Genomic DNA, 27,549 nt, shown 5'->3' with positions numbered 1-27,549 from the left:
ATTGTTCTGCAGCGATAGTTCTACTGCAGCATTGTCAGTGAATTCTAGTCCTGTGGTGCTGAATGCCCACCTGCTGCCAAGGATCACACTGGGAACATTCCCTACTTACATAATAACCCCCAACCCAGCTACATAATTTCTGACCCATTTGGGACAAGGAAAGGAGGTGCCTGAATAGCGAACCAATGATACTCCATAGAATATATGATTATGAAAAACACATAGGTTCGACTGCGAGTCAAATGGAAATCTGACATAAACTGATTCCTACAAATTCTAATTCAAATGGAAATCTGACATGGACTGATCCTTGCTTTGTAATGGTCAAACATACAAACATATCAGGCGACATGTTGGCGCAATTGTTAGCACCGAGTACCCAGGTTCGATCTTGGCCCTGAGTCACTGTCCGTGTGGAGTTTACACATTCTCCATATGTCTGCATGGGTCTCTCCCACGCAACCCAAAGTTGTGCAGGTTAGATGGATTGGCCATGCTAAATTGCTCCTTAATTGGAAAAATAAAAAAATAAACATACAAACATATGAAGCAGGAGTAGGCCACTCGACCCATCGAGCCTGATCCGCTACTATTTAATAAGATCCTGGCTGGTCTGATTGTAATCTCAACGCCACATTCCTCGCTACCCGATAACTTTTCACCTCCTTGTTCATCAAGAATCAATCGAGCTCTGCCTTAAAAATATTCAAACGGGGGTCCAATACAGATGGATCTTTCTTTCTCGTTCTTCTTTTTCACTTCCATTCAAGTATAAAAAATAAAGTCACAGAACGAAGCCAGAAAAACAGTTGCATCCTTGGAATGATGACAGAAAGCTTCAACATATACAACAGGAAAATTTGAAACGTGAATTAACAATTCCCAGTTCTTAGGTTTTGTTAAAATAGGTATTTTAATACGTATGCTGACAAGGTCTGTAAAACCTGCCAGTAAAGAAATATCTTGGCAAGAGAGAACTGACTGAAGATCAAAGAGATCAACTCACAGCTCTGTTGTGAGAGTGCCTCAAGCCCAGAGTGCTATTATAAGCAGTAAATCGCAAGAGCCAAGAAGCACTGAAATAACCTGTCAAAGGGGAGCAGAAAGCTTAATAAATCTCGCTGCAAAGCAGAAAGACTTTGAAGGGGGAGTAAAAGAGACACTTGCTTTGAATGGATTTCAGCCTTCTCCACCTATCTGCTGACTGATAACAATGACTGACTTTCCCCACCCTTTGATTGGCACCTACTGTTCTACACCTAAATGCTCAACTTAAATGTCACATAGCTGTCAAACGTTGGCCTGCATTGCATTTTGTTATTCTGCCTGGTAATTTACAATTAATCATTGTTTCTTATTGTCTAGCTAACTAACTCTCTGAAGTAGCACTCAATCTAAGCCCACTCTGCTACCCTATCTCCGTAACCCCACCTAACCTGCACATCTTTGGACTGTGGGAGGAAACCAGGACACCCGGAGGAGACCCACGCAGACATGGGGGAAAGTGCAAACTCCACACAGACAGTCACCCGAGTCTGGAATTGAACCCGGGTCCCTGGAACGGTAAGATAGTAGTGCTAACCACTGTGCCACTGTGTTGACCTATTTAACACAAAGTTGACCACCACAGTACAAACCATCTTCTAAGGAGATGGAAGGCTGCCACCATGGCAGTTGCTATAACATATGAGAAAGCCCAATTTAACAGTTCCCATTAATCAGTCACCTGCTTAAAAATGAAGAAAAGCAAAAAAGAGGCAGGAAAACTTGAATCCCCTCTAGTGTTATTTATTATGTACTAGAACCTCTATATCTTCTAGAACCTCTGTATATCTTACATTGTGGTAGACTCAGAGAACTAACTGAGTTCTCAAACCATTAGTGTCTCCATGTGCACAAAAACAAAGAAGTCGCTAAACCCATTCTCATATATGCCAAGAATCAGGCAAATTTTCAAAACTAAATAGGAGTTCATAGTTCCACATACAAATCATATGAACTTGTCCAGCCCATTGAGGGTCTCAGAGACCCATGTACTCGGATAGTCAGCTAGCTTTCTTCCAAATGCCCCAAATTAGAGAACTGAAACAATTCCGAGTAATAGGGCGACACGGTGGCGCAGTGGTTAGCGCTGTTGCATCACGGCACTGAGGACCCGGGTTCGATCCCGGCCACGGGTCACTGTCCATGTGGAGTTTGCTAATTCTCCTCATGTCTGCGTGGGTCTCACCCCCACAACCCAAAAAGATGCGGCGGATAGGTCATGCTAAATTGCTCCTTAATTGGGAAAAGAAAAATTGGGTACTCTAAATTTATAAAGTAAACAATTGCGTCTAATTTTGGACAATGGATAATGGTCTCAACCAGAGAATTTGATCATCAACCAGAGAATTTGATAATCAGCCTAGCAATCAATGCCGGATCTAGCAAACAGCCCAAGGTACTGTCAGCCGTGCTTCAGTCGGGAGCCTGTTTCTCTCTGAGCCAGGAGTCTTGCGGCTCAAGTCCCTCTCCAAGACTTGAGCACACGGATTCAAAGCTGACATTCCTTGCATTACAGAGGAAGTGCTTCACTGTCAGAGATGCCATATTTTGGGTGTCAAACCAAGCCCATCATCCCTATCAAGTGCACATAAAAGATCCCATAGCTCTAAAGTCGGTGGAGTTGTGGACAGTGTGGAAGGATGTTACAAGTTACAGAGGGACATAGATAAGCTGCAGCGCTGGGCTGAGAAGTGGCAAATGGAGTTTAATGCAGAAAAGTGTGAGGTGATTCATTTTGGAAGGAATAACAGGAAGACAGAGTACTGGGCTAATGGTAAGATTCTTGGCAGTGTGGATGAGCAGAGAGATCTCGGTGTCCATGTACATAGATCCCTGAAAGTTGCCACCCAGGTTGAGAGGGTTGTTAAGAAGGCGTACGGTGTGTTAGCTTTTATTGGTAGAGGGATTGAGTTTCGGAGCCATGAGGTCATGTTGCAGCTGTACAAAACTCTGGTGCGGCCGCATTTGGAGTATTGCGTGCAATTCTGGTCGCCGCATTATAGGAAGGATGTGGAAGCATTGGAAAGGGTGCAGAGGGGATTTACCAGAATGTTGCCTGGTATGGAGGGAAGATCTTATGAGGAAAGGCTGAGGGACTTGAGGTTGTTTTCGTTAGAGAGAAGAAGGTTAAGAGGTGACTTAATTGAGGCATACAAGATGATCAGAGGATTGGATAGGGTGGACAGTGAGAGCCTTTTTCCTTGGATGGTGATGCCTTGCACGAGGGGACATAGCTTTAAATTGAGGGGAGATAAATATAAGACAGATGTCAGAGGTAGATTCTTTACTCAGAGAGTAGTAAGGGTGTGGAATACCCTGCCTGCAACAGTAGTGGACTCGCCAACACTAAGGGCATTCAAATGGTCATTGCTTAGACATATGGATGATAAGGGAATAGTGTAGATGGGCTTTAGAGTGGTTTCACAGGTCGGCACAACATCGAGGGCCGAAGGGCCTGTACTGCGCTGTTATGTTCTATGTTCTAACATTCAGACTAAGATGTATCCCTCAATTAAGATCACAAAAAGATTTTTCTGCTCATTATGACAGTCAGTCTTTGTGGGAGTTTTTTAAATTTGTTCTTGAGATGTGGGCGTCACTGGCTGGGCCAGCATTTGTTGCCCATATTGCACTTAAACTGTATGGCTTGCGAGGTAACTTCAGTAGGGGAGGGGGCAGATAAGAGTCAACCGCATTGCTGTGTGGGTCTGGGAGTCACATGTGGGCCAGACTGTGTAAGGATGGTAGATTTCCTTCCTTAAAGGACATTCATGAACCAGGTGGGCTTTTACAACAATCGGCAATGGCTTCATGGTCATCACTCTATTTTGATCATGTATACACTGCTGACATCATTAGACTTTTAATTTCAGATTTTTTTATTGAATTCAAATTTCACCATCTGCCATGGTGGGATTCAAACCCAGGACCCCAGAGCATCACCCTGGGTCTCTGGATTACTAGTCCAGTGACAATACCACTGTGCCACCATCACCTGCTTTGCTTTCAACATTACAATAATGATTGGATGTCACTGACTATAAAGTGCTTTGGATGTACATGAAAGGCATTGCACCAATGCATGTCTTTTACTTTACTAACGAGCCTGATGTTGTCAGCGCTATGACAGAGATGTTGTGTGCTACAGAGAATTCAAAGGTTTGTCACAGAGAATTTTCTTTGTGAAGTTATAGTCCGTTTAAGATTAATCGTCCCTTTCTCTGAACTCTCCTCAATACAGAATGGTCTACTTTGAGACTGGAAATTTAGGGAGGGGGAGATGGCTGACAGTCTCAATTCTACCTTCCTGTGAAGTTTTGGTTTCTTACAATATTTGCAGAAGACACAAATTAGATAATTCAGGACCATGAACCCATACCGCTCATTCTTCAACACATGCATTGATTGGCATGCTAGCTTTGATCATGTTTACACTGCTGGCACCTGAGGCATTTCCATCAGCAGATGTTGCTGTTCATTGTCCTGCTGTAGAGGAAAGCATTCTTCATTGAATCACATCAAACAGTTTAATACATGGAGATGGAAATTGCCAGATAGTTAGGGCTATCATTGCAAATAAATACATGCAAGAAGACAGCAACAAAGGTCTGTGGTTGGGTACAATGTCCCATGCAGTAGGATAAAGTTCATGGCCTTAAAATCCAATATATTTGAGCAACTGTAGTTGCAGAGATCTGGGGCGAGATTCTCCGACCCCCCGCCGGGTCGGAGAATCGACGGGGGCTGGCGTGAATCCCGCCCCCGCCGGTTGCCAAATTCTCCGGCACCGGAGATTCAGCGGGGGCGGGAATCGCGCCGCGCTGGTTGGCGGGCCTCCCCCCCGCGGATGGGCTGAAGTCCCGCAGCTAAAATGCCTGTCCCGCCGGCGTAGATTAAACCACCTACCTTACCGGCGGGACAAGGCGGCGCGGGCGGGCTCCGGGGTCCTGGGGGGGGCACGCGGGGCGATCAGGCCCCAGGGGGTGCCCCCACGGTGGTCTGGCCTGCGATCGGGGCCCACCGATCCGCGGGCGGGCCTGTGCCGGGGGGCACTCTTTTCCTTCCACCTTCGCCACGGTCTCCACCATGGCGGAGGCGGAAGAGACTCACTCCACTGCGCATGCGCGAGAATTCCGTCAGCGGCCGCTAACGCTCCCGCGCATGCGCCGCCTGGAGCTGTCATTTCCGCCCCAGCTGGCGGGGCACCAAAGGCCTTTTCCGCCAGCTGGCGGGGCGGAAATTCATCCGGTGCAGGCCTAGCCCCTCAAGGTTGGGCCTGGGCCCCCCAAGATGCGGAGCATTCCGCACCTTTGGGGCAGCGCGATGCCCGACTGATTTGCGCCGTTTTGGGCGCCAGTCGGCGGACATCGCGTCGATACTGGAGAATTTCGACCCTGAGAGCACTTTCCGGTCACTCTCACTAATAAAGAGGCATGGGGGAAAGAGAATATGATGCTAGAAATAAACCAGCACAGGGCTCCCTTCACTTACTAAAATCTTTCACTGCCATTTTCAACCCCTATTCTCTTTTGATGAATGCAAAGGCTTGTTACATGAGGCCAGATCCATAAGCCCACTATTGCCTCACTCACCGACCACCATTTTACTGTGTCAGTCTTGGCATCATGGGTGGGATTCTCCACTCCCGCGCCATCGTGAACGCCGTCGAGGTTCACGACGGCGTGAAACGGCCCCGATCCCGACCGATTCATGCCCTGACAATGGGCCAGGATCGGGGCCACGTCATCTACACGCGCCAGGCCTTGTCGCCCGCGTAAAGGCGGCACCGCATAGACGACGCGGCCGGCGCCACATAAAGGGCGTCATCCGCGCATGCGTGGTTGCCGTCCTCTCTAAAGTCCGCCCCGCAAGAAGATGTCTGACGGATCTTGCAGGGCCGTGGAAGGAAGGAGGTCCTCCTTCAGAGAGGACGGCCCGATGATCGGTGGGCCCACATTTGAGGAACCCCCCCGGTGCAGGATCCCGCTTTGCCCCCCCGCAGGCCGCCCCCCCCCCCCCCCAGCGTTTCATGCACCGTTCACAACGGCAGCGACCAGGTGTGGACGGCGCCGGGGGGAACCCGCCATTTTGGCCTGGCCGCTCGGCCCATCCGGGCCTGAGAATAGCGGGGGTGCCGGAGAATCGCCATTTTGGGTGTCTCTGGCAATTCTCCGGCCTGCGGCCCGCGAAACTCGACCGGGCCGTTCCCGCCGCTTGGGAGAATCGCGGGAGGGCGTCGGACCGGCGTCCCGGGAAATTTTGGCGGCCCAGGCGATTCTCCCAACCGGCATGGGAGTGGAGAATCTCGCCCCATGTAGTGTCACAGCCAGGGTCCTCCTGGTCTTGAGCCAACACATCCACTCACAACAAGGGGGTGTAGAAAGTGCTTGAGTGCAGTAATATGGGGAGGTTTTCTGCTCCATAACCCAAGTGGTATCCTTACACACCTCTGGCTGAAGTCAGTCAACTCAACACACACCAGAGATTGTTCCTTCAACCTTCTGAGCATGTGTATTATTCAGCATTTCACTGGGTAAGCTAGCTGAGTTATTGGAGAACTTTAATCCTTCTTACGATTGACAGGAGTGGTAAATATTAAACAATGTTGTTGGTAAACCACTGTTTAAAAAGCTCTGTGGAAAATCCATGAGCTGACAGACAGTTATTGCAGCACTAAAACCCTGCTCCTGCTCTCATATACATCAAACATGCATCATTCAAATACAACTGACTGAGATGAAACCATGCCACATGGGAAGAAAGGAAAAACAGTTATCATTCACAAACCATGTGAAGCAAACCCAGATCATACTGTCTGAGGTGAAAGATTTGTCTCCCTACATACAGAAACCTCTCTCTTCCTTCTTCAGTCCACTGCTTGCACACATGCACAGTCACTCACACATAACTGTATCCCTCCATCAGCCTCTCACAAAGGACGTGCATTTGTAGCCACAGTATTTATATGGCTAGTTCAGTTCAGATTCTGGTCAATGGATAGTGAGGGATTCAGCGATGGTAATGACATTGTCGCCATCTGGGATGGCCACTTCCAGAATACAAAATGGACATTTGCAAAGATTGCAGAGAAAAATGGACAATGCTAAGAAAGCAGGCAGGCACAGAGCCTGTCTGCATATTGGAGTAACAGCTCCCAGACGAGACTGAAACTGTAGGCTCATTAGCATATGGATGGTCCATCTCCGGGAACAAAGGAAGATACTTAAGTAACCGATCTGGCCCCAGACCTCGCGGCGCCAGTTCCCCAAACCGAAAGCAGAAAACAAAGCAGGCCAACCGCCACCTAGGACATGCCCAGCCATCAGGGCACCCACCCCTTTATTGGTCAGGATCAATGCGAATGATTAAGAAATGGCCCAATTGATTGGGGCCAAGTTCAAGGCCCGTCCCAAGGCGCGTGAAGCCCCCTTAGGATATAAGAAGAAGGCCCCAAGAGAGAATTGCTCTCTTGGAATCGGCTCTCACAGCGGAGAGACCCTTTCACCAGCTACACCAGGAGCACGTAAGTCCAAGGTCAATGCTCGCTACCAGATAGACAACCTTAGCTGTTCCCCTCTACCATTTTGACCCCAGCAGCCTCAGAACCGAACAACGGCCATTGTTCCTCTGACTAAGTGAGCGCCCGAAGCTAAATATAGTCTTTAGCAGTAGTGATAGTTTAGTTTGTAGTATTTCGTGAATGAGTAGATATTGCTGTGTGTGTAAATAAATAGTATTGACTTTGAACTAACTAACTGGTGTACCGACTCTTTGATCAGTATTCGGTTTGAACCTTGTGGCGATATCGAGAGATACCTGGCGACTCTAAAGCAAACGTAATTAGAATTAAGGAAGGCGACCATATTGACCGCCATATTTAGAAACAACCAAAGAGAGCAACACCATTAAATGCCAAGGGACAGTGTTTAAATCCTCTCTTTTTGAAGATGGTCATTGCCCTGGCACTTCTGTGGCATGAATGGTATTTGCCATTTTTCAGCCCAAGCCTGGATATTGTTCTCGAAAAGGACAATGATGAAGATATTGTGCCGTAACTTCCATGGAGTGGCAATCAGATTCACTTACCGACCAGGATTTTCTTGCAAGTCTGTATCACCGCCCTTCCAACCCAGGTCGGGCAAATTCAGGCAGCACAACAGTCCTTGAGGCCCAGTGTCGAAGTCTAGTTATGTTGGAATGGAATACCTCTGTAAACCATGTAAGTTAAAGGTCCCATTGAAACTGACAGTTCAGGAAGAAGGTAGTTGTCTGATGTAAAGGGATAGAATTTGCGGGGTGGAGGGGATCAGAGTGGGTGGGTGGGGGGTGGTGGATGTGAAGTAGTTGCGGGGAGCTGGACAATGGGGTGTGGGGTGGTCAGCCCTCGGGGTAGGGTGGTGTGAGTGGAGGGGTGGGGTGTTGGGGTGGGTTGAGACTTCGGGGGATTTGAGGTGAGACATCAAAAGAGATGGTGCAGGTTGGGGATTAGTGTCTGGGGTTATTGTAAGTCAGGTGGCTGGGGGTTGGAGGGTGGAGTCTCTTTGGGGTGGCATGCGGGCAGTTCACAGGGGGTCAAGGGCTATGGGGGGGCGTTGTTGAGCCAGTCAGGTCAAGGGGAGCCCTATGGGGGAATCGGAGGGGTGGTGGGGAGTACTGTGGGGACTGGGTGGCTAATAGCGGTGGGGGAATCCAGGTTGTGGGAGGGTTAGTTGGGGGGTAAGGTGGACCTCCTGAGTGGGCAGGGATGTTGTGGTGGGTGGGGGGGGGGGAGGAAATATCTGGGAGGTGGAGTGCATTTCCTGGGAGGTCAGTGATGTTAGGAGAGCAGGGGGGATGCCGCTTTGTGTGTGTGTGTGTGTGGGGGGGGGGGGGGGGGGGGCGTTGCAGTCTGGGTCTTTACAGTCGTTACCCAGAAGTTCAAAGAGGTTCTAATTCTTCTAACTCTTCCTGGGTAACACAATTGGAACCATCCAACTATCAGACACCATCTTTCACGCACATCTCTATTCCTCGGTCAGTCTCACTCTTAGCCCTGTGCCTATCAATGTCTCTCACTTCCAATTTTTTTATGTCAGTCTCTGTGTCTGAACTGCATCACTCCTGCTGTTGACTCCCAATTACTCCACTCCCTTTTTAAACGATTTATATCATACTTCCTCATAGAAACAGGACGCTGTACTGCTGTGGCCTGGAGTCAGTCAATCTGGCCTGTGGTCTGTCTCATATCAGAGTTATAAAATTATACTTGTGCAATGATCTTTCCCTAACTGGCACACATATCGCCAGCAGTCAATTCTGTCACCCACTAAATCACTTGGTTATGTGACATTTTGTTTCCTCTGGCAGTAACAAATGAGTTCCAAGTGCTTGGAATGAAGAATCACATGGCAGACGTCATGAGCATTGCTTTCCCAGCAAGGCATCCTGTACAGCAGAGCCCGTGTGAGGGGCTGGGAGGAATGTCATTCTGACTTGACACAACCTGCCTTCCGCCAAAAACTAAACAAAATGATGATGGAATGACAACACGCCAACTACATTAAATAATTCTTGCCCTTAAGAATGAGATTACACATGAAGATTGAGCAAAACAGCAATCACTTGCACCTGGTGTTCAGGTGACTGAGTTAACACCTAGCACTGCAGTTTGTTTTTCATTCAGGTGGCGGTTTAAATCCTCCTGGATTAAATAATGTGACAGCAGTAACATTGAGCTGGAGCTACTTATCTGTACCAGCTTCAGCTGCCATAACCCGAGACAGTTTGCTGCTTTTTAGTGGGATCACTTTGCACAGAGTCTACCCTCGGTTGGAGCTTCAAGTTCAGAGCCAGCTTCTGGAAATCAACTGGAGGGGAATGTGAAAGACTGTGTTTTTTGCGGAGTCCCCAAACTAAACATTGACACTCACCCCATCGCTGACTCACGCCTGAGGTTCCATTTGCAGCAAGACAGGTTTTAATTTAATACTTCAGCAATGGCTTTTTCAGTTGTCATCAGTGGGTGTTTGGGGAGCAGTGCGATCTCTTGTGATATGGGGCAACGCTTTGAAGAACCCTCCACCTTAAATGATGACCATTTTAAAATGCATGTCAAGTATATTTATTTTTTCCCTTTCAAACCCTTTTGGAGTAACTGAGCTAGATTCTCCTCTGTCGGGATTCTCCGTTGCACCGGCAGCCCGGAGTTCACGTTGGCGTGGGGCTGCCCACAGTGGGAAACCCCATTGGCCGGCTGGCAAGATGGAGAATCCCGGGGGCGCACCGCACCAGTTTTTGCAGGACGGAGAATCCCTCCCACTATAAGGGTAAAACTGGCAGAACCATCCGGAGTTAGCGATTTAAATCAATCAGTCAGATGGTTCCCAGCACAGTGCAACTGTCCAGGGGAAGTTAGTACTTCTGGGCAATTGCCAGGTAAAACCCTTATCTGGGAACTTTCAAGAGGGATTCTCCAGCACATCATTGGGGTAACCCCCAAATCCTACACTGGGGACACAGGAAGTTATTTCCCCCACAATCAGAAACGCCACTCCCCATCCCCCACCTCAGATACAGGTGAGGGGTCAGTCATCTTCGTCCAGCTGGTCACAGACCTGCCTGCAAAACATCACTTAGGGATTATTTTGAAATGAAACTTTATTTACAGTTGGTTAAACTGGTGCTAAAACTTCAGGCACAGACCACCATGGGACGTGGACTATTTTCAGCAGGCGATCAGTTATGTCGCAAATTTTTATCATTTTGCCTAACCTTGCAGAATAAAAATAATAGTGTTCTAGTTGAAATCAGACAACTTTGCAGAGAAGCAATCAACAGAATTTGCTTTGCCGCCAGGGAAGAGAAAATGAGAACCGAGAGAGAAAATCAGTTTTAAGAGCTGGATTAACCTAATGGACTGTGTTACTGACTGAATAGTGGCCCCTGGGGAATTGTAAAGTCAATTCACTGCAAGGTTCCAAACCTTTCCTCTGCTCCACTAACGCTAAACACATGGTGAAATAAGGGACAGCAGCAGCTGCATCCTCTCACGGAGTCACAATGAATCACCACACTCAGAGAACCAGTCTACCAGAGGCTTGCCTCAGACACAACAATGCAACATACTGCAGCCTCAACTTGTAAAACAGTCAGGTAATAAGGGACGCCCAAAGGGAAGGAAAGAATAATCATTTAAGCAAGCTTGTGCAAAGCACCAAGTTAGTTTGGAACGAGCCAGGAGGGCAGAGAAACGAGCTGCTGTCAATGAACTCACTGCCGGGCTCCCACAGCCTGAGATGATCAAGAGAGTTGTTTCTATAGGCATAGAGTTGAGGCTCAGCCAATGTTGATTCTCACACTGCTTGCATGTAACAGTTATTTTTCACTCCATGGTTACAATAGCGCTGCTTCAGTGATTATATTTCTGGGCCCCAGTGTAACAAATAAATGTAGATGAATTTTCATGCTACCATATGAATCAATGCAATGATCTGAGAAAAAAGATGGAAGATTAGAGTACAATCTAGAAAATTGATCGAACAAATGTTTAGGAACACATCCACTAACCTTCATGTAAATTGTGCCTGATCCACACATTCAGTAATCTCCATGTAAAGTGTCTGGTCCACATATTCGCTAATCTCCGTGTGTGTCTGACCCACATATTCGCAAATCTCTGTGTAAAGTGTGTCTGATGCACACATTTACTAATCTCTGTGTAAAGTGTGCCTGATCCACACATACACTAATCTCTGTGTAAAGTGTGTCTGATCCACACATTCACTAATCTCTGTGTAAAGTGTGTCCGATACACTCTTTCACTAATCTCCGTGTAAAGTGTGTCTGATCCACACGTTCACTAATCTCTGTGTAAAGTATGTCTGATCCACACTTCCACTAATCTCCGTGTAAAGTGTGTCTGATCCACACACTCGCTAATCTCTGTGGAAAGTGTGTCTGATCCACACTTTCACTAATCTCCGTGTAAAGTGTGTCTGATCCACACACTCACAAATCTCCATGTAAAGTCTGTCCGATACACACTTTCACTACTCTCCGTGTAAAGTGTGTCTCATCCACACGTTCACTAATCTCCATGTAAAGCGTGCCTGATCCACACTTTCACTAATCTCCGTGTAAAGTGTGTCTGATCCACACGTTCACTAATCTCTGTGTAAAGTATGTCTGATCCACACATTCGCTAATCTCTGTGGAAAGTGTGTCTCATCCACACGTTCACTAATCTTGTGTAATGTGTGTCTGATCCACACATTCACTAACCTCTGTGTAAAGTGTGTCTGATCCACACATTCACTGATCACTATGTAAACTGTGTCTGATCCACACATTCACTAATCTCCGTGTAAAGTGTGTCTGATCCACACATTCACTGATCACCATGTAAACTGTGTCTGATCCACACATTCACTAATCTCCGTGTAAAGTGTGTCTGATCCACACATTCGCTAATCTCTGTGTAAAGCGTGCCTGATCCACACATTCACTGATCACCCTGTAAAGTTGTCTTATCCACACATTCACTAATCTCTGTGTAAAGTGTGTCTGATCCACACATTCACTAACCTCTGTGAAAAGTTTGCCTGATCCACACATTCACTGATCTCTGTGTAAAGTGTGTCTGATCCACACATTCACTGATCACCATGTAAACTGTGTCTGATCCACACATTCACTGATCTCTGTGTAAAGTGTGCCTGATCCACACATTCACTGATCTCTGTGTAAAGTGTGTCTGATCCACACATTCACTGATCACCCTGTAAAGTGTGCCTCATCCACACTTTCACTAATCTCCGTGTAAAGTGTGTCTGATCCACACTTTCACTGATCACCATGTAAACTGTGTCTGATCCGCACATTCGCTAATCTCTGTGGAATATGTGTGATCCACACATTCGCTAATCTCTGTGGAATGTGTGTGATCCACACATTCGCTAATCTCTGTGTAAAGCGTGCCTGATCCACACATTCGCTAATCTCTGTGTAAAGTGTGCCTGATCCACACATTCACTGATCTCTGTGTAAAGTGTGTCTGATCCACACATTCGCTAATCACCCTGTAAAGTGTGTCTTATCCACACTTTCACTAATCTCCATGTAAAGTGTGTCTGACTCACACTTTCGCTAATCTCCGTGTAAAGTGTGTCTGACTCACACTTTCGCTAATCTCCGTGTAAAGTGTGTCTGAGCCACACGTTCACTAATCTCTGTGTAAAGTGTGTCTGATCCACACATTCACTAATCTCTGTGTGAAGTCTGTCTGATTCACATTTTCACTAAATCCGTGTAAAGCGTGTCTGATCCACACTTTCGCTAATCTCTGTGGAAAGTGTGTCTGATCCACATGTTCACTAATCTTGTGTAAAGTGTATCTGATCCAAATATTTGCTAACCTCTGTGTAAAGTGTGTCTGATCCACACATTCACTAATCTCTGTCTAAAGTGCGTCGGATCCACACATTGACTAAGCTCCGTGTACAGTTCAGAATTTCCTTTCATAATGCTGCAAACAATCCCAGCAAAGCTAAATACATTGGTGTGGGTTGGAATTCAGCCTTGCATTAATTTTGAGATTACATTGCAGAACCAATAAATAAACTCTCTCGAGCTCACTGAAACAGTCATTGAAGTTGCCTTACTAGATGGTCAGCCATCAGCTCATGATTTTCAAAGGCTCAACAAATGGACTTCCAGTCAAAGAAGTCTGGCACCTTTACAGTTTTTGTAAAGACTCAACAGATGTCTAGACTTAAATACATTGTAAAAATCCAATTACAGTGTCCAACTGACACATTATAATCTGACTGCAGAGAAACACTTTATCCACTGGATAATGTAACCTAATGCACATGAAACTTAGAAAATGCGAGTCATTTTACTGGTCTCTTACCTTTTAAGGACAGCGCCTTGTGATTGATCAAAAACATACAATTACATTATAGCTTTTGAAGTTGGCAAGAACTTGTAAACTTATTTGTCAAAATTTTCCTGACACCATAATAGGCTTTCACAAGGTTCAGTAGCTGACTGACCGGATATGGTTTACACAATCTTTAGAAACCTTCCTGCTTTGCTGAAAAAAATCAGTCTTTGGGAAATTCACAATTGAGCAGGCATTTAAAAGGTTGACTACAACATCACTTTCAGAGAGCTTTGGGCTGTCACTGACTACGATTCCCGCACCCATCAAAATGGCGGCTGGTCGGGATTGAATGGGAAATTTAAAATTTGAATTGCCTTCATATTTGACCGCCCAAAATGAAACCCAATTGCAGGATGGAAAAATCTGACCCCAAGTGTCACTGCCTGCTGATGTTCCATTTGTCCTTTGTTGTGAAGGATAGCTCTGACCACATTGCGGTGGAGCACTCCAGTCAATTGGACCATGCAGCACAATCTCTCCTTCATGGAAAGGTCTGTAAAGCAAAACACCTTTGAGCACAATTCCGTCAGACTGTTATCTGCATATCACGTTCTTGAGGCCCAGCAGGTGAGGGAGAAGGTGGACCCTGTGAGATGGTTCCCTGAGCAGACTAAAAGTTAATTGGCAGGAGGCCTTCCCGCCAGAACTTTCAAAGAAGAGATATGCTGCTGGGAAGAAGGACCATCCCTGCCAGATCCTTCCTTCGAGATGGCTGAGTTGAGAAAGAGACCATCATTCACCTCCTTCAGCAGCCTTTCAGAAGCAGCTCTGAAATTCGATGCAGCGGTTTTCATTAAAATTTATCCTAAGCAGTTCTGTAACACAGAACTCTGTGCTCCAAGGGCCTGTGATGTAAATCAACTGCTGTGGAAGATCATTAGCCAGGTGAAAGATGCTCTGCTATTTGCCAAAACCTGCTGATCTTCCGGTAGAAATAACTATCAACAACCAAGTCTTGCAGACTGGTACATTGCAAGATCCAGGACTAAGTTCCCTTGGACAGGTACGAGCTTGGGGCAGCTGCTGCAAAGCCCGAATGGGTGAGACCCTCCCGTCATAGGACATGAAGGGACTAAAAATCACGTAAAATCTTTTGGGCTGTGTGTACCAGGGAATGATCGGCATGAAATGTACATGCATATTGTAAATATGACCTAATGTGGGGAAGCACCTCATGCACTGCATTGTAATAAGTGGATATGTATTACACTTTATGTTATGTCAAATTTGAACAGTGGTGTAATGTACTTTTGCTAATTTTACGAAGAAAATATATTTTTGGGAAAATATCTTTCACATATTGACTCACCTCTACATCAAATGTTTGTGTGTGTTTAGTTTTGGCCGGAGGCTCTCATATGAATACTATTTGTTTAGTTTCAGTGAAATGCTAAGGAGGAAAGTCGGAGATAATGTCGGGACCTGAAGTACCTACCTTAGACTTCACATACCATACACCAATGGGACTTGGAAAACCATCCAACATGCCTCACTAAGTGGAGGGAGACCTGGGGAGGAATTTTACAGTCCTGTTACGGTGGGGAAGGGCCAGGAAATGCAGCAAACCGTTCAGAGGTTCATTGACTTTGGCAGGACTGGAAAATCCCTCTGGCGGGAGGTGCCATACAATTCTGCTCCTTGGGAGAAAAATAAATTATTGTCACCTCTCCCATCATCATTCACATACACATGCCAGGAACCAAATCTACAACACAAAATTGGATCATTTGACTTCACTACTGTGTGTTATGAGTATGGGATTGTCCTGAGGAAGGTTAAAAAAGAAAAGAAATATGCCAAAATTAATATCACTATTCTAAATATATCCTCACCAAATATCCAGGAAGACAGATTTGACATTAACTTGTCTGAGGTAAAGTACCACTTACTGGAGCGAAATTCAGTTCATGTCACACTCTCATAACAGCAATCTGTGTTGTCATGGTGAAATGTCCTGGAACACTGCCCCTTCGCTTCTGGGGATTTAAGCAAATGAGGTCAACTAAAGGATGCCTTTGGAAAATGTGTATCATCGATATGCCTCTCACCAGGCTACTGGGTGATAATCCTGTCTGATACAAAGCATAAGATATTGAAACCAGCAATATTCACATTACACATGGCTAACAAATAATGACAATAATTGTATTTATATCATTCTTTATCCTGTTAAAATGCTATTAAGTAGTCTGAACAGAAATAATCTATTATCAAGGGAAACATGAGGCACGATTCTCCGGGAAAAATTTCAAGTGTGGTAGCGAGTGGGAACTGCCGCAAGTTTCCCGTCGGTCGGGCCAGCGAGGCCACCAATGCTATTCAACGTTAATTGGTCCACTTAACGAGGTTCCACAGGCTTCTCACCACAAATAAAGGCTTGCAAGCTGATTCACCGGGTCCATGCTCACCAGCGCCCTGCGAAGGTCGAGCAGCACTTAAATTGCACTTGCTCAGCCAAACCCAGCCAGCTCGCAACAATGAGACCGCCCCCAAGATTCGGGGAAGCTGACCTGGCAGGAGAATGTTCTGTTCCCCATAGGGAAGCCAGTGCTCCCTGGGACGCGATGGTGGCGGCTGTGAGCACCAGGAGAACAGTTCAGGAAAAAGGTCAGGGCAGCACGAGCGAATAAACACCAACACCCACCCCGCCCGAGACCTTTCCATCCTTTCCATCCACATGTAAGCACCTACCACCAACTCTCCCTGTAACCCTCGACCCTCCCTCCACCCCCGTCTCCCTACAACTCCCCCAAACCCTTCCGTCCCAAACCTCCCCGCCACTGTGAACCATGTGTGTGGCTAACGATGCCCTCGTGTCTCCTCAGGAAAAGCTCTCCCACAATCGCCAGGAGAGGGCCCACACTGGACAGGGGGTTGGGGCCGTGGGGGGGAGGTGGCACCATCGAGAGAGTGGGGAGTTATAAAATACCATAAACACCCTTGTGCACAACCAGTATGTTGCTTCAGTCACTTTCTTCCGCAATGCGGGCCGACCTCCAAACCCTTGGCATTCCCACCGCGTGCAGGTGATGGGTGTGAGCGAACACTCAGCAGACAGGCAGGGATCAGACTATTGCATTGATTGAGACGCACCAGTGCCCAGCTCTCTGTGGGTTATCATCACACCCCCTGCCCTCGACAGTGACCCACTGACAGTGCCGACACAGTCCCAGCACCCTGGAGTGGTGTAACACATACCCTGGGAGGGTGGGAAATGGTAGTTGGGCGTGACAGACCAGGCCACGTCCTGGGTGAATCGTGCCAGTATGAGGGCCTCCATGGCCCTCCGGGCTTGCTGGACCCTTGCCGCTACTGCCTGTCCTGCAGCCTCCGGCTGGTCCTCAAGTTCTTCCCCGGCTTCATCCTCCAACCCCTGCAGGTCCAGTGGCATCTTATCATCCTCGTCCTCTTCCTCATCCTCATCCTCCTCAGAGGTGGCCACATGTTCCTTATCACCAACCTCCAGCTCGTCGCCCCGCTGCTGTGCGAGGATGTGGAGGACACGCAGATCACCACAAAGCGGGCGACCCTCCGGGGGGTGTACTGGAGAGCACCATCGGAACAGTCGAGGCATCGAAACCGCATCTTGAGGAGTCCGATGCACCCCACATGGGCCTCGTTGTATCGGGTCCCCCCTCGGTCTCTGGCCTCTGTACTGGCGTCATTAGTCAGGTCCTCAGCAGATACCCCTTATCCCCAAAGAGCCAGGAGTCACACACGAGCTGTATGTTGAGGGAGTGGAACCCCTTTTGGTTAACGTAGGGCAAACCCAGATGGCCTGATGAGTGCAGGGCAACATGCGTGGCATCTATTACCCCCTGGACCTGGGACATCCCGGCGATGGCGGAGAAACCTGCTACCTGGGCATCTTGCTGGGCTTGATCCATGTCAAAGATGATGTAGTATTCCTCCCGGGCAAACAGGGCATATGTGACCTGTCGAATGCACCAGTGGGCTGTGACCTGTGAGATACCACACAGATCCCCACTCGAGCCACGGAATTTTCCTGAAGTGTAAAGGTTCAGGGCTGCAGTGACCTTGATGGCCACTGGGAGCGGGTGTCCTCCTCCTCCTCCATGTGATGCCAACTGCAGAAGGACATGGCACGTGTGTTGCACCATCTCCTTGTTGAGGTGGAGCCTCCTGCTGCATGCGCTGGCCGTCATCTGTTTGAATGACCAGCGACGCCTGTACACCCGGGCCGTCATGGGACTCCCCCTCTGGGTTCCTACCTGGACTGATGGGTAGGTCCTCAGGGTGTGGGGACGGGTCCGGCACATGGTCCCCCTCGAGCATCTGCTGATGCTGCTATTGCCACCGTCTCTGGTGTCTGGCCACCCGGACTACGAGTAGCATCGCTAGGGAAAGTTCTTGGTTCAATATCCATCTCATAGCGATCAATAACTGTAAGGAATTGGTTAAGGGTGTTAGACTGACAAACAACAGACCACCCAGCCCGGGACTCTCCATTCCCCCATTGATCCCCCCTCCCCAATCCGGAACGCCCTGCCCATGCGCTCCCAGCTGCAGCGGGTCCGCCTCACTGGACTCCAGACTCTGTACCCCGGACACCCGCTCATAGCATCACCTGGACCGGGCGCTGGTCCCCTCCCCATGGCACTCACCTGCCCTCCGGCTGTGGACATGTCCCCAGAGCCGTGTCCCATCCCCTGGGTGTTCAGATGTTGGCTGCTGCGTGTGTGGCGTTGCCTCCCGCATTGTTCAGGTACAGTGTCCAGGCATCACGGTCTGATTAGGATGATTGGCAATGACTACCACATTCTATATGGCCCGCCCACACACATTAATCCACTGGGTTGTGTGAAGTGCTCAATTAACCACGATTAGCAATAGCCTTCAGCCGCACGGCCAGAGTGGGGCTTATGCATGGTCAGTAGGGCAGCCAGCAGGGACAAAGGTTATCCCCAGAGCGGGTGATAACCCCCCCCGCCCCCATCCCAGCACCTCCCCCTCTCAGCCTCCCATGGTGGCCCACCCCAGCCGGGCCTGTCTCTCCTCCAGCCACGACCCTCCCCCAGCCGATGGTCCCCCAATCCCCGCTGAGCACTGGGGTAGGAAGCCCAGCACCCCCCGGGCTCTTTGCCTGTGAGCTAAGATGGCTACTAACTATTCGACTCCTCACAGAAGCCCTTCTGCCAGGCTCGCGTTTTTCAAAAGGAATACTAATCAGCGATTAGATCCCGATTTTGCCTATGGGAGTGGACCGGTTGCATCGCAAACTGTTTGGCGCCTGGCGGGTTCTCGTTTTGGCCTGTCCCGTGATTCACCGGCCTCGTTTTGCTTGAGTGACAGAGTAACGAGGCCAGAGAATCCCGCCCATGGTAGGTCACGTACGTACCACGTACTCAATAGTTTCAGTTTGACACGTGTATGTACGTTCAGTGTCACGTACACAGCAACATATTACAGAGAGCAATCAGATCAATCATGGTGAGGTACCCTCAATAATGACACTTAGAGATTAAACTGTAATGAAGGCTTTATTAGACTAATAACTATGCTAGAGCTAGAGACGAGAGCTGACTGTTACAGACCATGAGGCAGCCCTTATGTATGGCTCCCAGATGGGCGGAGCCAGAGGTGGAGTCCCCAGGGTTACAAGCCCGGTCTTAAAGGGGACATCACCTTACATGATGATAAGGCAGTAATCGTTTATCACAAGTTAACTTCCTTTTAATGATTTGACGGGGACTCTTGGAGATATTCCTGCTCCTTTTTGGTTACAACATGGGATCTTTAACAATCATCTCAATGGATAAAAGAGGTATCAATTTAGCATCTTACCTGAAAGACGGAAGTGTATTGGATTCTATGGCATAAGAGTTAACTCATGATCCTCTGAGAGGCCCGAGCTACTGATTGACCCGCCGATCTCATGAGTGGTGGCAAGCCGGGAAAATCCCGGAAGTGGGATCTCCTGGCATCTGCGCGCCGTGCTGCTTTTTGGGCACCACGCAGCCGCTAGATCGTGCCCATTATTTCCCTGACCCTCAAATTCCAGAGTGGGACTTGAACCCAGAACCTCCAACACAGAGAGTAGCAACACTGCCACTGCACTACAAGACCTGCCTATGGGTTCATATTTCTGCCAAAACAGTACACGAAAGGATGTATTAAGCATGTGTACACCATCAATTCAGAGAGTTATTCAAAGGGCCTGGAATACATAGGCCACTACTGAAATGAAATGAAATGAAAATGAGCTGATTCAGATGAGCAGAATGTATAAATATAAACAGGTTTGTTCCAGTCTCTGTGCAGATTACACATTCAGTACAGTAATAGCAGTTACATTAACATTGTGACTTTGAGTGGCAATGTCAAAGGAATCCGCAACATAAGGCCTTAACTAGTGGGCTTTGGAGTTCTGCTCTCTATGTTTGACTAGCTAACAGTTTGTTGGGAGTAGGGTACATTTTGAAATGTGGTAGATTATTGGACCAAACTTCCCCAGTGGCAACAAGGCGAATGAAGGGCTCAAATTTATCTAAAATTAACTTGCGTACTGAAAAAGATCCATGACGATTCTCAATAGTTTCAGTTTGACCGATTTGATGACTGAAGCAGCAGAGAACTGGGGAAGCAAGCATAATCTTAAAGTTTACTGAGTCATGAGATTTCTCAGTGCATTAACAGGCATTAGTTTCAGTGGAAGATAGAGCTGCCCAGTCCACAAGAAACTGTGTTGTATTAATCCTTGTCATTTTGATGCTTTGAAATCCAATGCTATGTACACCACTGGCTGGTGGTAATTAATCTGTTCTTCATGGTTAAGTTTTTCTATAAAACTCAGTGAAGCAAAGCATGAAATTAGTTTTTAAATTCCTCTTCAGCAATAAAATAAATAAATCCTCACAGACAGAATGTTAATGGCCAATCAATGAGGTTAATGATTAGGATTAAATGATTACCACTAGGCCAGCAGTCAGTCCAGAATGTCTGTCAACAGACCAAAGTGGATAATTAATACAGCACTCTGCACTAACCAACAGACTAAAATCACACTACCTCGATCCTTATAGATATCAAACCACAACATCTTTGGCGCGGTGTAACCGCCGCATTGAGCCCGGCGTGAATTTGGGCGTGCCATTCAAATAGCGGGAAAGGCCAAAATCGAGATTTGCGCAGGGCGAGAATCGGTTTGCGATTTAACCGGCTCGCTCCCAATGGCCCACCCAAATATGGTGAGCATATCAATAACCCCAATTTGCATTAATTTCCACCCTATTAGCGAGATTCAAGTCAAATAAAACGGCCTCCCAGGAAGTAACCGGTTCCCCAGCAAGAAATCACATGGCGTCATTTAGTACTCCTTTTGAAAAATGTGAAACTGGCACAATGGCTGCTGAGGGGAAGTGAGGAGGTGAGTCACCATTTCCATTTTCCGACAGGCAGTTGAAGGGCACTGGAGCTGCTGCCCCAGTGCTCGAGGTGGGAGGGGCCCCGCAGGGGGGTTGGGCTTAGTTGGGGGACAGAATCTTCCAGGTCGGGGGTCACCCCTGGGCTGGGGGGGGAGAGGGCGGTGAGGGGCTTTTCATCCGTGGGGTCTTCAAGCCACCTTTAAATATTGTGGATACCCATAACAGGAGTGTGATGAATGATATCTGTATACATATGTACCTTTAATGCGTAGGCCCATTTAAGACCGGGTTTGGAACCCTGGGAGACTCCGCCTCCGGCTCTGCCCCCAGGGAACTGTATATAAGGTTACGTTCAGTGGGCAGTGTGCAGTGAGCACACTTCTCGGCAGCTGTCTGGTTCTCTGGTAATTAAAGCCTTTGAATTATCAATCTTCTCTCCTGAGTCATAATTGAGGGTATCTCAATTTAATTACCAGACTACATAAAGATGGACAGCGGTCTAAAGCCGGAGAAGCATAATTTGGACGCTCGGTCGCCGGACGCCACTGAAATTTTTAAATACTGGCTCTGGTGCTTTGAGGCCTATCTGAATTCCTCAGAGACTGAAGTTGATGGACCTTGCAAGCTGAGCTTACTACATGCCCGGGTGGGCCACCGACTATCCTCCGTGATCGAGAAAGCTACGACATACGAAACAGCAGTCGAAATCCAACAGAAGCGCTTCGTAAAGCCAATAAACGAGGTACACACCAGACATTTGCTCTCGACATGCCACCAGCGCTCCGGGGAAACGCTAGACGAATACTTGGAGAGACTCACCGCGCTCGCCAGGAACTGCGATCATAAAGAGGTGACGGCAGAAGTCCACATGAACTTACATATTCGTGATGCTGTCATGTCCGGTATCCGATCCACGTACATCAGGCAGCGGCTCCGAGAAGACGGAGCAAAAGACCTCCAAGGCACGGTAACGCTCGCCTCTTCTCTGGAAGCAACCCACCATAATCTCCGCACGTACTCCGCGGACCTTGCGAACCCCTCTCGATCCCCTTCAGACTCGGCCACGCTACAGGCCACGCTACAGGCCACGCTACAGGCCTGCGCCGCGCTGTGACCCGCTCACACTGGGGTCCCCCCATGCTATTTCTGTGGGCAAGACCAGCACTCACGCCAGCGTTGCCCGGCCCACTCCGCTATCTGCAACGAATGCGGAAAGAAGGGCACTTCCCGAAGGTCTGCCTGGCGGGGCCCAAAGGTCAGAAACAAAAGTCTCATCGGGCCTAGAAATCAAACTCCCGGGACCACAGGCCCTGCAACGCGGCCGCGCGGCAGCAGGACACGCCTACTTCCGACACGTCCTCGGCCTCGTGCGAGTCATGCGGGCGGCCATCTTGGCGGCAGCCATCTTCAAAACCCAACAAGTGTGACCGACGGCAGCAACCATTTTGCGAGTCCGATTCAACCGAGGACTCTGACTGCCCGCAACTAGGATCGATCACGCTTGATCAATCTCGGCCGAAACACCTGCGAAACTCAATGATGTAGGTTCAAATCAACGGCCGCGACACCCCCTGCCTTTTTGACTCCGGGAGCACGGAGAGTTTTATCCATCCAGATACGGTAAGACGCTTCTCCCTGCGCACCTATCCTGCCTCCCAAACTATCGCCCTCGCATCTGGGTCTCATTCGGTCTAAATCACGGGGTATTGTGTCGCGAACCTCGCTATTCAAGGCACCAAATACGGCCGTTTTAAACTTTATATCCTCCCTCACCTCTGCTCCCCCCTGCTGCTCGGTCTGGACTTTCAGTGCAGCCACCGAAGCCTGACACCAAAGTTCAGCGGACCCCTGCCCCCGCTCACGGCATGTAGCCTGGCAACACTCAAAATTGCACCACCCCCCCTCTTCGCGAACCTCACCCCCGACTGTAAGCCCGTCACCACCAGGAGTCGGCGGTACAGTGCCCAAGCATGACTTTCATCAAGTCAGAGGTTCAGCGGCTACTAAAAGAAGGGGTCATAGAGGCTAGCAATAGCCCTTGGAGGGCACAAGTACTAGTATTCCACTCCGGACAAAAACAACGTATGGTGGTGGACTATAGTCAGACCATAAACCGCTTTATGCAACTCGATGCGTACCCACTTCCCCGCATAGCAGAAATGGTGAACCAAATCGCCCAATATCGAGTATTCTCCACGGTCGACCTAAAATCTGCCTATCATCAACTCCCTATCCGCCCAGAGGACCGCCCCTAAATGGCCTTCGAAGCAGCTGGTCGGCTCTTCCACTTCCTCAGGGTCCCTTTTGGAGTCTCCGTTTTCCAAAGGGCGATGGATCAAATGGTGGACCAGAACGGCGTACGGGCTACATACCCGTACTTGGACAACGTCACCATCTGCGGCCATGACCAGCAGGACCGCGACGCAAACCTGAGGAAGTTCCTCCAGACCGCCCGGGCCCTCAATCTGACATACAATAAAGAGAAATGCGTGTTCCACACAACCCGGCTAGCCATCCTCGGCTATGTCGTGGAAAACGGGGTCCTAGGCCCAGACCCCGACCGCATGCGCCCCCTTAAGGAACTTCCCCTCCCCCATAGCCTCAAGGCACTCAAACGGTGCCTGGGGCTCTTTTCCTATTATGCCCAGTGGGTCCCCAGATATGCGGACAAAGCCCGACCACTCATCAAGACCACAGTTTTGCCCCTGACGGCTGAGGCTCAGTCGGCCTTCAGTCGTATCAAGGCCAATATCATCAAGCACGTGGTGGACGAAACCATTCCCTTCCAGGTAGAAAGTGACGCATCAGACGTCGACCTGGCTGCTACCCTCAACCAGGCGGGCAGACCAGTAGCGTTCTTCTCCCGACCACTCACCGCCTTGGAAATTCGACACTCTGCAGTCGAAAAGGAGGTACAAGCCATAGTGGAGGTCATGCGGCACTGGAGGCACTACCTAGTTGGTAGGAGGTTCGTCCTCGTCACCGACCAATGGTCGGTCGCCTTTATGTTCGATAATACACAACGGGGCAAAATAAAGAATGATGAAATTCTGAGGTGGAGGATCGAACTCTCCACCTACACGTACGATAGGGGAAGCTCAACGAGTCCCCAGATGCCCTGTCCCGCGGCACGTGCGCCAACGCGCAAAAAGACCATCTGAGGGCCATCCACGATGACTTCTGCCACCTGGGGGTCACCCGGCTTGCCCATTTCATCAAGTCCCGCAACCTACCTTACTCCACCGAGGAGGTCAAGGCCATGACCAAGGCTTGCCAGATCTGTGCGGAGTGCAAACCGCACTTCTATCGACCAGACAAGGCTCGCCTGGTAAAGGCCTCTGGGCCCTTTGAGCGACTAAGCGTGGACTTCAAAGGGTCCCTCATGTCATCGATGAATTCACACGCTTCCCCTTCGCTGTCCCCTGCGCCGATATGACCTCGGCCTCCATAATCAAGGCACTGCACAGCATCTTCACGCTGTTTGGTTTCCCCGCTTACATCCACAGCGACCGGGGTACATCATTCACAAGCGATGAGCTGCGTCGATATCTGCTCAACAAGGGCATCGCCTCGAGCAGAACAACCAGCTATTACCCGCGGGGAAATGGGCAGGTGGAGAGGGAGAACGCGACAGTTTGGAAGGCTGTCCTTCTCGCCCTACGGTCAAAAATTCTCCCAATCGCCCGCTGGCAGGAGGTCCTACCCGATGCCCTACACTCCATTAGGTCGCTCCTCTGTACGGCCATGAACGAGACCCCTCACAACCGTTTATTTGTCGTCCCCAGGAAGTCCACCTCTGGGGTCTCGCTTCCACGTTGGCTGACGACTCCGGGACCAGTTCTACTCCGGAGGCACATGGGGAGCCATAAGACAGATCCACTGGTTGAGAGGGTCCAACTACAACACGCAAACCCTCAGTACGCCTACGTCAAGCACCCCTACGGCAGGCAGGACACCGTTTCCCTGCTAGACATGGCACCCGCTGGCTCGCCCACCGAAGCCCCCCCCTTCTACCGACACACCCCTCCCCCCACCGGCTGACAACTCCGACAGCGCCCCCCATAGCGCCCCCCTCCCCCCAGCCGGCGCCGGCACCGATTACCCTAGTTACCCCGGATACCCACCCTGCTCCAACGCGGGCAAAGGCTCAGACAACCGTACTCCTGGATATACCACCACCGAGGACGACCGTATCCACCGCACCACCACCGGAGACTGAACTTGTAACTCTGCTTCACATCCAACGGACTATGGATTTTTTTTAAAACAGGGGGTGAATGTGATGAATGATATCTGTATACACATGGACCTTTAATGCGAAGGCCCCTTTAAGACCGGCTTTGGAACCCTGGGGGACTCCGTCTCCAGCTCCGCCCCCAGGGAACTGTATATAAGGTTACATTCAGTGGGCAGCGTGCAATGAGCACACTTCTCGGCAGCTGTCTGGTTCTCTGGTAATTAAAGCCTTTGTATTATCAATCTTCTCTCCTGAGTCGTAATTGAGGGTATCTCAAGGAGCAACTACAGCTGCTGCCTGTCTGTCCTAGCAGAAACATCCAGGACAGAGCCCTGTTCTTGGTTATATGCTGAAGGTCACTTTAACTCCCTTTGGCTGTGAGCGGCCTCTAGTCTCCCAGCTGAAGGATAGTAAGGAATCAGCCTTGTAAGTTGTGAGAGCACTTCATAGCTCCTCAAATGACTTTTCGTGGATGCACATGCCATGTCTCAGACGATGATTAGTTTATCTCATTTCAATCAAACTTTGCCTGAACTGTTGAAGGGTCAGCACCATAGAGGTAGCAGCCAACAATAAAATACTCAAGAGCTAGGCTTCAGCACTGGGAATATCCTCGCGGCCAACAGGTGAGTGTGTGGATCAGGGGAGGCCACCTGAGTACAGTCTCCTGAATGGTCCCGGCAGGGGTCTGTGGTCTAGGGGTTTCTGCTGTGGCCGGGAGTGAGTGTAGAGAGCGAGGTTCTCCAGCATAACTGTTCTTGGTGGATGGCACTCTGAAGGAAGGTGGGACATGTGAGGGTGGGTGGATTGGTCGATTTGAGGGTCCCGAGGTGGAAGCCCTAACTGATTGTCAGTCTCCTTCTCCAATTCCTTCCAGATACCAAAATGGATCGGTCCTACAGAGGCTGCCCTCATGATGCTGGCGGCATCCCAGGTGGCCAGGCCCTGATGAAGGCAGCAGCGCCAACGCAGATTGGAAGCGGCATCCCTTGTGCAGAGGGTCACCACACATGCTGAAGACCCCGCTGCCCATCAGCATTTCCAGAGGGGGACAGTAGCACCAGCCCAAGGTGTACAGGCATCGTTGGTCTTTCAAGGAGATGATGGACAATATGTGCCACGGGGGACTCCATCTCATAAAAGAGATAGTGTGGCACCTGTTTCAGGTCCTCGCGGATTTGGCACCCTTTGGAGGAGAAGGACACCCAATCCCGGTGACAATGAAGGTCGCCGCAGCCTTGAGCCTCTGTGCAACTGGTTCATTCCAGGGCTCGAGCAGGGACTTGTGCAGCATTTCATAACCTGTGAAGTCCGGATGCCCTGTCTGCCCAGGCAGCAGACTATATTAACTTTGAACTGGACCAAGCTCACCAAGACGACTGGGCTGTAGTATTCTCCGCCACTGTCGGAATGCCCCAGGTCCTGGGGGTAATTGATGGCATGCATGTCGCCTTGTGCACACCGGGGTATCAGGGAGTGGCCTTCATTAACAGGAAGGGGTTCCACTCCCTGAATGTTCAACTCAAGTGCGACCACCACCTCTGGATCATGCATGTGTGTGCACGCTTCCCCGGTAGTGTGCATTGACAGCTACATCCTGGACACTCTGACATCCCCGGCATCTTCGCGAACCACCCTAGGATGATGGGTTGGCTCTTGTGGTCCTGCATGAGGATGCCAGTGCGGAGGCCAGAGGCTGAAGGCTGAGGCAGAGACCCGATATAACGAGGCCCATGTGGCCACCCGTGCTGTCATTGGGCGTTGCATCAGACTACTCAAAATGCAGCTCCGATGCCTGGACTGCTCTGGTGGTGCACTGCAGTGCACCCCTCCAGAGAGTCTCCCAATTTGTGATGATCTGCTGGCTCTCTGCAACCTGGCACAACCGGGCGAAATGTTGGAGGAGGTGAAGGGCATGTGGCCTCACATATCGGAGGAGGAGCCAGACCAGGAGGGAATGG

The 27,549-nt window shown here is 49.3% G+C and overlaps 1 protein-coding gene across 4 annotated transcripts in view; it reads right to left on the bottom strand.

Annotated features, from left to right (window-relative positions):
- Window positions 1-27,549, bottom strand: part of LOC140430961 (tetraspanin-18B-like) — a 322,769-nt gene that overhangs the window by 219,421 nt on the left and 75,799 nt on the right. The window contains exon 1 of one of the 4 annotated variants that reach the window (XM_072518806.1): window positions 15,856-15,903. The exons of the other annotated variants lie outside the window; for them this stretch is intronic. Coding sequence (XP_072374907.1) covers window position 15,856 — 1 coding nt within the window. The 5' untranslated portion in view covers window positions 15,857-15,903. Of the gene's footprint in view, window positions 1-15,855; window positions 15,904-27,549 lie in introns of those variants that run through there. 4 annotated transcript variants of the gene reach the window in all.

This window comes from Scyliorhinus torazame, chromosome 10, assembly GCF_047496885.1.
Source record: "Scyliorhinus torazame isolate Kashiwa2021f chromosome 10, sScyTor2.1, whole genome shotgun sequence".
NCBI classification, from domain to species: Eukaryota; Metazoa; Chordata; class Chondrichthyes; order Carcharhiniformes; family Scyliorhinidae; genus Scyliorhinus; species Scyliorhinus torazame.
The sequence above is the reverse complement of the archived record's forward strand: the minus strand, read 5'-3'. Positions and strand labels throughout refer to the sequence as shown.